At 29.8% G+C, this 13,947-nt stretch overlaps 2 protein-coding genes across 3 annotated transcripts in view; one reads left to right on the plus strand and one right to left on the minus strand.

Annotated features, from left to right (window-relative positions):
* The window catches only part of LOC109599094 (regulator of G-protein signaling 11), a 50,577-nt gene extending 46,337 nt beyond the window's left edge, over positions 1 to 4,240 (minus strand). Inside the window, exon 1 of one of the 2 annotated variants that reach the window (XM_049967793.1) lies at positions 3,535 to 4,240. The gene's annotated coding sequence lies outside the window, so the exon portion shown is untranslated. The remainder of the gene's footprint in view (positions 1 to 3,534) is intronic. The other variant, XM_020015036.2, reaches the window with a different exon arrangement.
* A 4,237-nt stretch (positions 4,241 to 8,477) lies between these two features.
* On the plus strand, positions 8,478 to 13,625 carry LOC109599075 (uncharacterized). The gene is made up of 14 exons (XM_020015015.2): positions 8,478 to 8,630; positions 8,733 to 8,779; positions 8,830 to 9,001; positions 10,410 to 10,586; positions 10,641 to 10,893; positions 10,972 to 11,124; positions 11,219 to 11,427; positions 11,483 to 11,697; positions 11,754 to 11,934; positions 11,986 to 12,297; positions 12,361 to 12,608; positions 12,663 to 13,056; positions 13,109 to 13,295; positions 13,352 to 13,625. The coding sequence occupies exons 1-13, from the start codon at positions 8,598 to 8,600 to the stop codon at positions 13,286 to 13,288; spliced, it is 2,574 nt and encodes an 857-aa protein (XP_019870574.1). The 5' UTR covers positions 8,478 to 8,597; the 3' UTR covers positions 13,289 to 13,295; positions 13,352 to 13,625.
* Positions 13,626 to 13,947: the final 322 nt, after the last annotated feature.

Consider the following 13,947-nt stretch of genomic DNA (forward strand, 5'->3'; position numbering starts at 1 on the left):
ATATACTTATTATCTAATTTCCATATGGTTTCTTTCTGTAATACGTTCGTTTACTTATACGCAACTGTTGAATGTTAAGTAAATAAACAACGCGTCTGATTACTCTACTATTTTCAAATGACTTTTATTTAAATGTTCAGTTAATGAACAAAAACAACCGGAAACATTATAGCAAAACATTTACTGCGATAACAGTGTATGAATGAATATTTACATGTATTTTAATGTTTAAATAATTATACGTTTTCCCCTACGCACATTACAGTCATACGCCAACTCCACTTTTATCTTTCCTTTTCCATATCTGATATGCTAAATGTTATTTAGTTGCACTCAACTCCGTAATTATGAAGTCTACGTGTTTTGATCGATAGATATAATTTGATCTGATTCTTTTAAAATATTGATTATTTTCCTGTTGTTTTTAATGCGGATACTTAATATAAATGTATTTAAATTAGTAAAAGCCATATTTTCTTCAAAGCAATATGAAACGTCTATAAATAACTCGCATATAAACATACATCTCATTTAAAATTTCCAATTTTATGGATCATAAACTTCCATTTGCCAAACCATTTCAATATTAGATCATGGTGATGTTTAAATGAAAACGCAAACAATGAAACCTAATAAATACGTGTGACTTAAATAATTTAGTTCAATCCAGGAATTTAAATCGCAGTTTTTATTTTTAAAATTTAGTTTTATTATTAATAATTGTAGAGTAGTTCAATAATGAGTTAAGGAAATATTAGCACCAATATTATATTTGTATATTTTCTTCAAAACTATATTTCTTAAGGGTTTTGATGATCCTTGTCCTTCAAAACTTGTAAATAATTGTTGTAATCCAGAACTGATTTATCGATATATTATTAATAAAGTATTTTATTCTATAAACTGCAGTTTTTATCAAAAATTTGTTAAAAAGTTATTATAACTTTCTAAATTAATATATATTTAGTATATTTTCTTCAAAACTATTTTTTTTAAGGATTTTGATGATCCTCGTCCTTCAAAACTTCAAAACTTATTAATAATTACTGTAATCCAGAACTGATTCATCGAAATATTATTAATAAAGTATTTTATTCTAAAAACTGCTGTTTTTATCAAAAATTTGTTAAAAAAAATAGTATAATTTTTAAATTAATATATATTTAGTATATTTTCTTCAAAACTATTTTTCTTAAGGATTTTGATGATCCTCGTCTTTCAAAACTTGTAAATAATTGTTGTAATCCAGAACTGATTCATCGAAATATTATTAATAAAGAATTTTATTCTAAAAAATGATGTTTTTATCAAAAATTTTTTAAAAAAATTAGTATAACCATTATAAATTAATATATATTTAGTATATTTTCTTCAAAACTATTTTTCTTAAGGATTTTGATGATCCTCGTCCTTCAAGACTTGTAAATAATTGTTGTAATCCAGAACTGATTCATCGAAATATTATTAATAAAGAATTTTATTCTAAAAAATGATGTTTTTATCAAAAATTTGTTAAAAAAATTAGTATAACCATTCTAAATTAATATATATTTAGTATATTTTTTCAAAATCAATTTTCTTAAGGAATTTTAATGATCATCATCTTTTAAAACTTCAAAACATCTTAATAATCACTGTAATCCAGAACTGATTTAAGTATTTTATACTAAAAATTACTGTTTTTATGAAACATTTTTTTAAAAAAATTGAGAATAACTTTTTGAATTTTTCGAAAATTTAAAATCTTATACAGTAATAAAACTAACAAATTCTCTCAAAAAAATCATTTGTTGCTTATATTAGGAAATATTAACTAAATTGTAACTTTCTGAAAAAAACATTTTTCTTAAGGATTTTGATGATCATCGTCCTTCGAAACTTCTTAATAATTACTCTAATCCAGAACTAATACATCAAAATATTAGAAAAGTATTTTATTCTAAAAACTACTGTTTTTATCGAAAATTTGTTAAAAAAATTTGGTATAACCTAAATTTTTTCAAAATTTAAAACATTAGGAAATATTAACTGAATTATAATTATATATTTTCTACAAAACATTTTTCTTAAGGATTTTGATGATCATCGTCCTTCGAAACTTCTTAATAATTACACTAATCCAGAACTGATACATCAACATATTATTAGTAAAGTATTTTATTCTAAAAACTACTGTTTTTATCGAAAATTTGTTAAAAAAATTTGATATAACAAAAAATTTCCAAAATTTAAAACATTATACAGTAATAAAACTATCAAATTCTATAAAGAAATCATTTGTTGGTAATGATAGGAAATATTAACTGAATTATAATTGTATATTTTATGCAAAACCATTTTTGTTAAGGATTTTGAAGATCACCGTCCTTTAAAACTTCTTAATAATTACTGTAATCCAAAATTGATTCATCTAAATATTATTATTAAAACATTTTATTCTAAAAGTGTTTTTATAGAAAATTTATTAAAAAATTTATTATAACTTAATTTTTTCTAAAATTTGAAACATTGTATAGTATCAAAACTGTACAATTTTATTGGAAAAGCATTTATTGGTAAAATTAGTAAATATTGACTGAATTATAATTATATATTTCTTCTTTTTAATAATTACTGTAATCCAGTATTGATTCCTCGAAATATAATGAGCAATATATTTCATTCTAAACAATGGTATTTTTATCAAAAATTTACAACAAAGACTATTTGAAAACAAAGAGTATTAGGAAGAAGTTTCTTAATAAAATCATTTGTATTTAAATTATTGTGTAATTATCTATTTATTTTTGTGGTACAAATAAAGCATTACATATTCATATTGATGAAAATGGTCTGTGACTAATTCAATCTGAAAACTAATTAGGGAAAAATGTCATTAATTCGCTATCATACTTTTATAATAATTAAATGTATCTGAATAAATAATGTTCGATGATGATCCGATCAATAAAGACAATAATAAAAATAGAAAATGCTCCCCCTGAAACTCCAATAAGGAAAGTCCCTTGTTAAATTTTGACAAGAGACGTCCATTTTGAATTGGACAAATTTTGGCAATTTTTTACAATCAATTCTACCAATAATGTTAACGATCTCAATAGAATAAACTTAAAAATAATAAATGAGAGTAAAAAATGACCGGGAGGTAATCATATGAAATATTAAAGCTAAAACCACAAACAATTTTTAAACAAATATCATAATGACAGATTAACATATGTAGATTACGTTATCTTTCCATTAATTACCAATGTAGGTAATTTGTTAGAGCCAAACAATCGCCGTCCACGTCGATAGCAGCGCAACAAAAAAAGAAAAAATAAAAAAGTTGAACTGAATAAAATGCGAGGGAGCACGAAAGATTGTATGAAGCGGGTTTTCGGAAGCTAAATGTCACGCGTGGGGGGTTAGAACGGCCGACTCCTGTTGACTCCCGAGTCCACGCAGGATGTGACGGGGAGCCGTGGAGCCGTGGAGCCGTGGAGCCGTGGAGCCGTGGAGCGGGAGCCGCGCTGACCGGGTTGGCCGACTTACCAGCAAAAGGATCGTGTGATTTCATCCGAGGCACCTTGTTCTTACACCATACACCGATGCAGCGGTGCTGAACCACCGGTAACGCGTAACGGGAAATCAACGGAATACGTTTTGGGAAATGAGGTCCCGCATGCAAGCTGAGCGTGAGAGTGCGGCTCGGTGCCCGTTCGGTGTCCCGGACGACTGTCCAACGCGACTACTGGGATCGTTATGGCGGAGCGGATAGGTTCGGTGCAGACGCGCGCACACGTTTTCCCAGGACCCACACAGGAATTATTGATCCCGAAAACTCGAAACGTGTGTTTTAATGGAAACTGCACTCCGGCCGCCTTCCTTGGACCGGAGCGGGACCGGCGGCGGCGGACTAACCGAGTGACGGCGGGACGGACGGCGAGGCGGCTCCGTTTTGCGGAACGGAGGGCCGCTTGGAAGAAACGAGGGAGGACCGCGACCGTCGCCGACGGACACGACACACGGAAAATGGGTTTTGTGACGGAAGAACTGCCGCCCTGTTGGGCCGATCTGCCGGGATTTGATTGCACGTTTATCGACTTATGTGCTATATTAGGTTTTCTCTGTGAAGCCGTAAAGCCCGTTTCTTAGCTCGGAAGCTCCCGTCGAATTATGTGTCTAAAGTTTATTTAATACACCCAGAAAATGTCATGAACGATGTTCCAAAATTAACATTAAATGTGGCACACTTATTCATAGGAAATCCCGAAATATAAGTGGTTTTTTTTTTCTTCCACCATGAGTAACTTTATGAATCAAATTAAATGGTTTAACGTGGAAAATACGCTGTATGAAGAAAAGTCTCCCACCCTATTGAGCAAGTCAGCTGAGATTGTATTGTATGTTATAAATGTCCCAACCTTTTAATTCAGAAACTCTTATAGGGGAAAATGGTTCTTCATTCTTCCCTAAGACCTTAAAATATGTTAAATCCATTGAACATATGGTGGATTTTAACCTACTGAGCCAATCAGCTGAAATTTTATTGCATGTTAATGATCTATTTTAGTTGGATTTAAAATTAAGTTTATTATTTTATTTTCAAACTCAACAAGTCGTAAGGAGGAAATATATTTCTTCATTCCTCATTAATCTGTTGAATGATTATTATATTTATAACAGAAAGACTTTATATATATTGAGCTAATCAGTTGAAATTTAGTTAGATTTAGAGTTATTATTAAATTTTTAAACTCAAAAAGTCGTAAGGAGGAAATATACTTCTTCATTTCTCATTAATCTGTTGAATGTTTGTTATATTTATAACATAAAGACTTTATATCCACTGAGCCAATCACATGAAATTTTATTGTATATTATCGATATATTTTAGTTAGATTTAGAGTTATTATTAAATTTTTAAACTCAAAAAGTCGTAAGAAGGAAATTTACTTCTTCATTTCTCATTAATCTGTTGAATGTTTGTTATATTTATAACATAAAGACTTTATATCCACTGAGCCAATCAGATGAAATTTTATTGTATATTATCGATATATTTTAGTTAGATTTAGAGTTATTATTAAATTTTTAAACTCAAAAAGTCGTAAGAAGGAAATTTACTTCTTCATTTCTCATTAATCTGTTGAATGTTTGTTATATTTATAACATAAAGACTTTATATCCACTGAGCCAATCAGATGAAATTTTATTGTATATTATCGATATATTTTAGTTAGATTTAGAGTTATTATTAAATTTTTAAACTCAAAAAGTCGCAAGGAGGAAATATACTTCTTCATTCCTCATTAATCTATTGAATGTTTGTTATATTTATAACAAAAAGACTTTATATCTTCTGAGCCAATCAGTTGAAATTTTATTGTATATTATAGATCTATTTTAGTTAGATTTAGAGTTATTATTTCATTTTTAAACTCAAAAACTACTAAGGAGGAAAAATACTTCTAAATCTATTGATCCAGTCAACTGAGATTTAATTGTATGATATTGATGCATATGTATATGTGTATATGTGATTATTTGGTGTTTTTAACAGAAAATATTTCAATTCATTGAGCCAATTAGATGAAATTTTATTGAATGCTTTGTGTTTTAGACTTTCTCTATAATAGTTTTATTCCTTACTAAAAACATAAAATTTGTAAGTAATACTTTCAATATTTCATAGATTTTGTAACAAAAAGACACTTAACATATTGAGCATAAATACATAATCTGTGTAAAATGTGATGGTCAATGCACAGATATTAACATCAAATATGGTAAATTTATTCATAGAAAAATCTTGTATTACAACTTTAGATTTTTTTATGCAAATACGTATTCGGTCCTTCCCTTCTGAGAGGCAGCGAGTAATTTTATAAATTACGAGAAAACTTTAAAGTAACTTTAACATAGAAAATAGACTCCCATCCTATTGGTTCAATCAGTTGGGAAACATTAGTTTTTCTCTATAAAATTGTCTATTTTACCTTAAAAACTGAATGTAACTCAATTCCTGACCAAATCAATAAAATATATTATGCATAATCTATTGAAAAATGTATTATTTTACTAAACTGATGCCCACAGTGTACAAGCCTCTTGACATTAGTGAATTTATATTCGTTATAAAGTTGATTAAATTACTCGTTTCGATAGGGCGACAATTAAATGAATTATGGCTGATAAAATGTCGAATTCCAAGTATCTCTTAACGATTTTCCAGCAGCAAATAATTCAAATATGCGAACTTAGATGTATTTAATCGATAGTTTATACAATTATAAACATTTCAAACTCTACCAATTCACGATCAGATAAAATGTAAAAATGTTGTGCTTTACTGATGAAATGTCAGCAAGTTTACTACTTTATTATTAATTGGCTTTTTGAAAATGTGATTTAAATGTTTTGCCCGATAAACATTCAATCAATTTAACTGAAACGAAATTGATTACATTTGTAGCTATAGACACATTACTATTTATAAAGTAATTAAATTTAAATTTACCCAATACAACCCCATTGATGTGTGGCATTATTCAGAAGTTATTTAGGGCAACCCAACGAACATCTTAAAATATGTAAATATATTTAAATTAAGTATTCAAAAACATTATAAAACAATTTTGTAATTTGAGTTCAGCTCGCTAAGTTTATTGATTGGAATTATTTATGAGGTCGAGATTGGTTGTATTTTTTCATTCAAGTTGTTTAAATAAATATTGATTTTTTATGTTTTACAAAAATGTCGTACATTCAAGAGTATAAAATTAATATTTTTTTATATTATATAAATGGATATCAAGGTAAAATTAAATGAATTAAAAGTTTCGACCGTAAATAAATTTGTCTTTTGGTTTAACTTACCCCAATCTATTTGCTTTAAGTGTATATTTTAACACAAACGTCTCTGAATGTTCTTGAATATTCAAGATCCTTCCTGAATGTTCCGGTTATCGTATATCGGAAAGGATTAAAAGAGTTATTCCAACAATCCCATGTGGTAAATTGTAAATCCTATTAAAATAATATTTTTATATCAAATTATTATATAGTAACCATTCAATAGGAAAATAAATTCTCTATTTTAATATGAAACAATATATGTATAATAAAATTTTCCTTCATTCAGCATTATCAATATTAATTATCGTATTATTAATCGATAATACTGATATTATGGCCTACATTTAAGATAACTATGCTTACTAATCTATGCCTCAAATAAACTAACTTAAATATATTGTTAAAACATCTAAACAATATTTTTTTATCTTCATACCGGAAGTTGAGGCTTTATGCCTCTTTTTAGCACTAGTTTGTGGTCAAACAAGCTTAGTTGGCAACTGTCATACGAATAATTTAACTAAATAAAAATAAATTAGTATTTGAGCTAATTTTTATTAATATTACCTGATATTTCAAGAGTAAATTGTATTAATCTTGAATTTTATGCACTCACTTATGTTACTTAAGTAAGGCTGCACTCTCATAACTAATTTAGCATATTTAATGCGTATTTATTTTTAGTGAACATCAAATATATACTTTCACAATAAGCACATTGAAAATTGAACATGTTAAACGGAAAGTAAACATATTGGTGGCAAAGTAATTAAACAAACACGAAAATAATATCCTTTTTTCCTACTTTTGCAATAATATTTATTTTAATCTAGTTCAGTGAAAAAGGTAATTAATTTCGGTCCCGTCGCTGTTTATTTTCCATTTGTTGCTCAGCGTCCGTCAATACCGTCGGATGAGACGTCAAGACAAGGACGAAAAACTATGCGGACGAAACTTCTAAGAAAATTCAAACGTTTGTTACGATGCGGCTTTTACGGGATAGATCTTCTCAGAACAATTCCGTTAAGAGCCCCCACTTACTGTGTTCAGGCAAATAATATCGATTCCACAAGTTACCGATATTTTCCCCAAAACATTTGCATGATCAGAGTGTTGCTCAGCTTTTTTGGTTCAGCACTTTGTGCTCTGAGGAAATTAAGTTAAAAATTAGAATTTGTTTATTCATGAAAGGTGATTATTATCTAGACTAGTGTAATTTTGTTTTATTGTGTTTTTTGTTTTATTTATTGGTTCATTAATCTTGACTTCATTAAAAAAAACAATAACACAAATTATCTGAACCATTTTTCTCAGTAATGAGCTTTTGTATTTGCTATAACAGACTAACAGGTAAGTGAAAAAATAATAATAGTTAACAAATGCCCAGGTAGGAATTTAGGAAGGGGAATGATGGGGTGGTCCAGCTGAGCATTTTTATATTATATATTTTAAAACATCCGAAAGTGAGGCGACTAAAAACCAGGATCGTTTGTTGAGTTCCGGCCTGTCACTCCCTGAATTTCAGGTTTGGATCCGCCCCTGCAAGCGAGACGACCTTATTGAGGCCCAACACGTCCAGAGTTTGGATTCCTCAAAAACTCTCAATCGATCTCCACGTTCGCTCAGGCGCACGCCAGTCGAACGCGGAACCGGGTTCATAAACAATAACACGGCCAACGTCATACGTAGACATCATAGTTTGTTTACGTATTAACACTTTTCCGTGTTTAGTGTTCGGCATTACAGCTACCGCAAAAATGGCCGGCGAATCGTTCCTGGGAAATTGGGAGGTGAGTTGTTTTCACTCGTTTCACCTTTGGGGGACCCCACATCATTTAGTAAAATAGTCTTTATGAGATAAGATAGATTATGGCGATGTGTTTGATTTTCAGGTGACAATTTGTGGATACGTGAACTGCGACAATAAAGTGTTGCAGCGGTAAGGGCATGTTAGTGAACGTCTTGCATCCATCTAATAAGTTTTTTCAGTGTGTGCTTTCAATTTCACTTGGAAGCTGATGGTACCGTTACGTGGAGCTATCCAAATGAGCTGAAGCTGTTTCCGCTATTCTCGTGTGACACGTACGAAATTTACACCACCTCGAACTTGGAGGTGTTCATCAGGTTTGGAGTCATTGCCGGTCATGTTCTGGAGTTCAGGGTATGTGTTTCATATAGATTTTTCTCTGTTTGGGGGATTATTGATTAAAAAAATTATATTGCGTGATTCTGACTTAATTGTTTTTTGTGCCTCTAGTGGAGAAATACGTTTCCAATCTGAATATGAAAATACAAAGAAACATTATATAAGTCAATAATAAATTATTCAATGATTAGTTATCAAGTGCATACCACTTTCATATAATGTAAATACGGCAGCAAATAAGGACACATATGTTATCATTGTAATTTTTTTGACATTGTTGTTTAATCGTATTTTAATTTTATCTTAGTTATATTTAAAACAAATGTGAAATTTGCTATCTACCATTGAATACTTTAATTTTTATTTGGATGACTTAATTGTGGGTTTTTTATTACTTATAGTCAGGGAAGGTTTTTAAATCTTTCTTTCTCTATGGTGGAGATTTTATGACGGTCTATGGGTTTTACCTGCTTTGCATATCAAAAATACTGAAACCACTACCTTCAACTAAACTAAGACTAACGTTGTCACTGAATATAAGTGAATCAAATTAGAATATATTATATCCCTTCTCTTCTTTATTTTATTACTAAGGTTGCCACCCAAACTTAACTCAATCATAGTTAAGTTGGTTAGGATAATAGAAGGGAATATATATTCTACCTGGTTCTACCTGCAATAGTTTGATAACCCCTCTAGTACGATTAACCTTGAATGAATTTATAACGAAATATACAGGGTGGTAATATTGCAGAATCCGCGACTTTAAGTAACATTTTCTAGCGCATGCGTCGTGAGGTACTTGACCAGTTTACAGTGCTAATTTGATGATTCGACCTCAATAATAAATATTTTACACTACAGGTTATATGTATGTAAATTATAGTGTTTTTAACTGATTAATAATTATTAAATAATTTCTAAATTTATTTAGTAATGAAATTTTAATTAGATATCAAAGAAATATAAAGTAAATAAACTAATTATCAAACTGTGATAAGCCAAATTTTATCTTTTTTAGATTTCAGACACATAAATGACATACACGAAAAACATAATAAATTGCATAAGATTTTTCTAACAATTTTCTCTACATATTTTGATAAAACTAAAAAATTAATTTAAAATTTATAACAACTATAACTTGTCTTTTCAGTCATTTCTTCATTTCATTTTACTTTCAATCATCTGTTTAAAATTATTTGACAGCCATTTACTTTTTATTAGATATAGAATTTAAAAATACAATAGTATACAGGGTCTTTTATTAAAAATAACAACACAATAACTTTTACCATTCTTCATAAACTTGAAGTAATAAATAAGTTAGATGAATCATTCTCTCAATGAAAATTAATGTCGTTTTATTGTAGGTGTTTTATTTTTGTCTAATGATAAAGCACGTGTTGTTCTTATATTGTAGTCAGATCAATTTGAACCAAAAGATGAAGTACTTTTGACATGCAGCTCATTTTGCTTCTTAAAATGCAAACGAGTAACTGAAGATCAGTATAGACCCAGCGACAAATTCACATTCCTCCAAGCATTAGATGAGGGGTATTTCACTGACGTAACTCTAACTGCTAGTAATAAAAAACAGGTGACAAGACCATAACATCTGAAAGTACTTGTTGATACAATTTTTATTTTGTAGTTTAAAGCACATTCCACAATATTAAAATTGATAGCCACAGACGTAGACTGGGCCTCAGACCCACCTCCTTTTAGTGAATTATCTGAAGAGGCCTTTGGTGTACTACTTCACTTTCTGTACAGCGAATGTATATCAGAGTCCATAACGGAAAGCTCAGCGAATGAATTAATTCAAAGTGCTTCTAAATACGAATCTCTCAGCAAATTGGTACACATGTGTAAGATATTCTTAAAAAATCTGGCTTTAAAGCAACGTAAGTAAGAATAATTCATAAAATATTACACCGTGCTAAAAGCCAATTATTAATTTGATTTTATCTGTTTGATTTTAGAGATTATCAATTTAATATCTGACGTTCATGACTCTGTAGCTCAGATCATCGAGCACTTCAAACATCAAGGCACCGGAAGTGAAAATCTGGCCGGCAATCCATCACTGTTCTGCTATATGATTAAGCAATCGATAAGAGACATCATTGCAGTAGGTAAGCGACATTTGATATGTTACCAAGGTCCAGATCCTCACGTACATAGATAATAGAATATAAATTAATAAAAAATATTTAATATAACTTTTAGGTGTAAGTTTGTTGCTCCTTTGCGATTTATTCCATAAAACTAAGAATATTTTATCCAAAAATGACCGTAATGATATTATAACATATGCCAAAACACAATTACCGGCATTTTTGACTCAATTAACGGACCTAGTAATTATTTTAAAAGACATCTTCACAACAATTTCACCAGCGCAAACAAAAGCCATTGCCAGCTTTCTTGCATCAGAGGTACCATTTATTAAAATGTATGATTTGAAAAAGGTTTTAAATAAATTCTCTTTAGATGGGCGTTATTATGCAAAAAGTAGCTGCAATAATGTTTCAAATACAACGGGGGTTGCGACAGGTCATTCAGAAACAAATAACCAGTTACACACGTAGGTCGCCACATGTAAAGGGTCACTTCTTTAGATATATTTTAGATATGGGTGAAATAAGTAAACTTAGATTTCTGCAGCAAACCCTTTTTAGTAGTTATTTGTTGTTGAAAAAGAAAAGGTAAAACATGCACAATGAGTTTTGTACAACTAACTGTAAGTATAATGTATTTCCAGAGCTAGCTTCGAAGAACTAACTCTTAATGAAATGATCCAATCAATCACTAGAGACTTAGAATTACTGTACGAGGAATTACCCATATGTCTGATGAGACTTGAAGAAGACAAAATCATATTTGATGAAAAATTAAACTGTAGGGAGTTTCACTTTTGTTTCATTGTAGGAACCAGCAAAGTTGTAAGTATATAAAATAACACATTTTTTGTATATACGTTTATATAATTTTAGGCATCCATTCTAAATAAATTGGTGTTACATAGGGATGAATTTCAATCGGTTCTGCATCAAATTTGTGACATCGTCAAAACAGACAGTTTTAATCAATGTTTGAAAGACATGGGGATGCTAGATGAGCAATATAACGCAGCAGCTAAGTCTGATCACACACATAAAAATGAAGAAGTTGATGGTGACGAAAGTCAGTTAGATTACGATAATGGCATTGAAAAAATTATTAATTGTTTTGAAAGAAGCAGATCATCCAGAGAGATTTCACCATTCAGTGATGAAGATGAAGAAGAAAGGAATGATCAGGAGACGGCAAGTTTTTGTCTTTACAATATAATTATTAAAATTGACCAAATTTTACTTCTTTAATTTTAGTTTGATTACGAGAATAATATTTGTACCCCACCACCAGCTAGAGAAAGCACTTTAACAAAACACTGTAAAAACTTATTAAATGGAGAAGACACAGATATGGAGTTCGAAGTTGTACACAGCAAGACTGCCGAAGATGATACACCTGAAGATGGCGTAACAATATTCAAAGCGCACAGAGTAATCGTAGCATCTAGGTGTGATTGGTTTAGACGAGCTCTCCTGTCTGGAATGAAAGAAGACATTGACAAGTAACATTTTTCATCAACTTAGCATCATAAACAATCTATCGTGTTAATTTGTAGGAAAGTAATAGTACACGAAACAAACCCAGAGATATTCCAAATATTTTTGAACTATTTATACACACACAATTTGGAAACCCGTGAGCTAAGTAACGATCAGTTGATCGATTTGATTGTGTTAAGTGACAGATATGAGGTAGACTCGTTGAAACAGACGTGTGAATACTCACTACAGCCCAGTATTGATCTTGAAACAGCTTTATACTACGTGAATTTGGCTGATCAATACAACTCGAACATATTGAAAGATGTTTGTATGGATTTCATTACTAAAAATGAAGAATTATTAGAAAGTGACGAATTCTTCAAACTATCTTTATCTTTACAAGTAGAAATTTTTGATTGCATTATGAAACCTTGTGTGCAGGATAAATACATAGAAGTATCCTCAGATGTAAGTAGATCCATAATAATTAATAAAATGTGCTGATGTATTTGAACTGCAGGATATTGACTCCTCAACAGAACCCCAATTGTATTTTGAGAGAAATAAACTTGAACTGTGTCTAACACAAATTCGAGATATTGTTGGAAATATAGCTCCAAGGGAAACTTTAGTAAGAGTTATTTTAGCTGCCGATTATGATCTTTGCAGAGCGGTCAATTTCTTTTACGCAAGAAATTAAAGGAATGGTAAATGTTTTGTATGATGTATTTGCTAAAATAATTAATAAAAAACAAAATTTTAGGGTGATATATTGGATAGACATATACCACAGAAGTGATACGGAAAGACTTAATTCAAATCAAATTATTAGACTATTTTAAATATTTGATAATCTTGACAATTTTTAAATTTTATCTATATTTAATTATAATGTACAAATTTTCTTAATTAGTTTAATGTTATATTAAATGTACATTTAAACCCGTAAGATTTCAATTCCTGATCAATGTGATTTTATTGTGATTAAATGGGGTATTATCTGAATTTTTTCTTGATAATAAAGTTAATGCAGAATTTTTAATGAGTTTTTATCTTTAACTTTGTAAATTCTATTAATAAAATGTACTTTAGAAACAGGATGGCGTGGAAAGGGAGTTGTATGCGACCTCTTTCGACAAGTGACTGTAATATTCCCGCAGTAAGCAATTTCCTTTACCTTATTTGGCAGATTATATTTAACAGTACCCAGATGGCACTCAATTGCTTATTTTTTTATGTAATTAAAAGTTTATATTTTTAATTTTTCACTTCAAAATTCACGTGTTATTAATTAACTTAATGAATAAAAAATGAATGGGAATGAAAAGAAAACAAGGAAATAAATTTATAAATAAACAC

This window comes from Aethina tumida, chromosome 5, assembly GCF_024364675.1.
Source record: "Aethina tumida isolate Nest 87 chromosome 5, icAetTumi1.1, whole genome shotgun sequence".
NCBI classification, from domain to species: Eukaryota; Metazoa; Arthropoda; class Insecta; order Coleoptera; family Nitidulidae; genus Aethina; species Aethina tumida.

Bases quoted from the DNA above. Each gene is read 5' to 3' on its own strand.
- LOC109599075 (XM_020015015.2), top strand. From the start codon at position 8,598: ATGGCCGGCGAATCGTTCCTGGGAAATTGGGAG. The intron at 11,125-11,218 runs GTAAGCGACATT...TATAACTTTTAG, and splicing joins AAGAGACATCATTGCAGTAG to GTGTAAGTTTGTTGCTCCTT. The intron at 12,609-12,662 runs GTAACATTTTTC...GTTAATTTGTAG, and splicing joins ATGAAAGAAGACATTGACAA to GAAAGTAATAGTACACGAAA.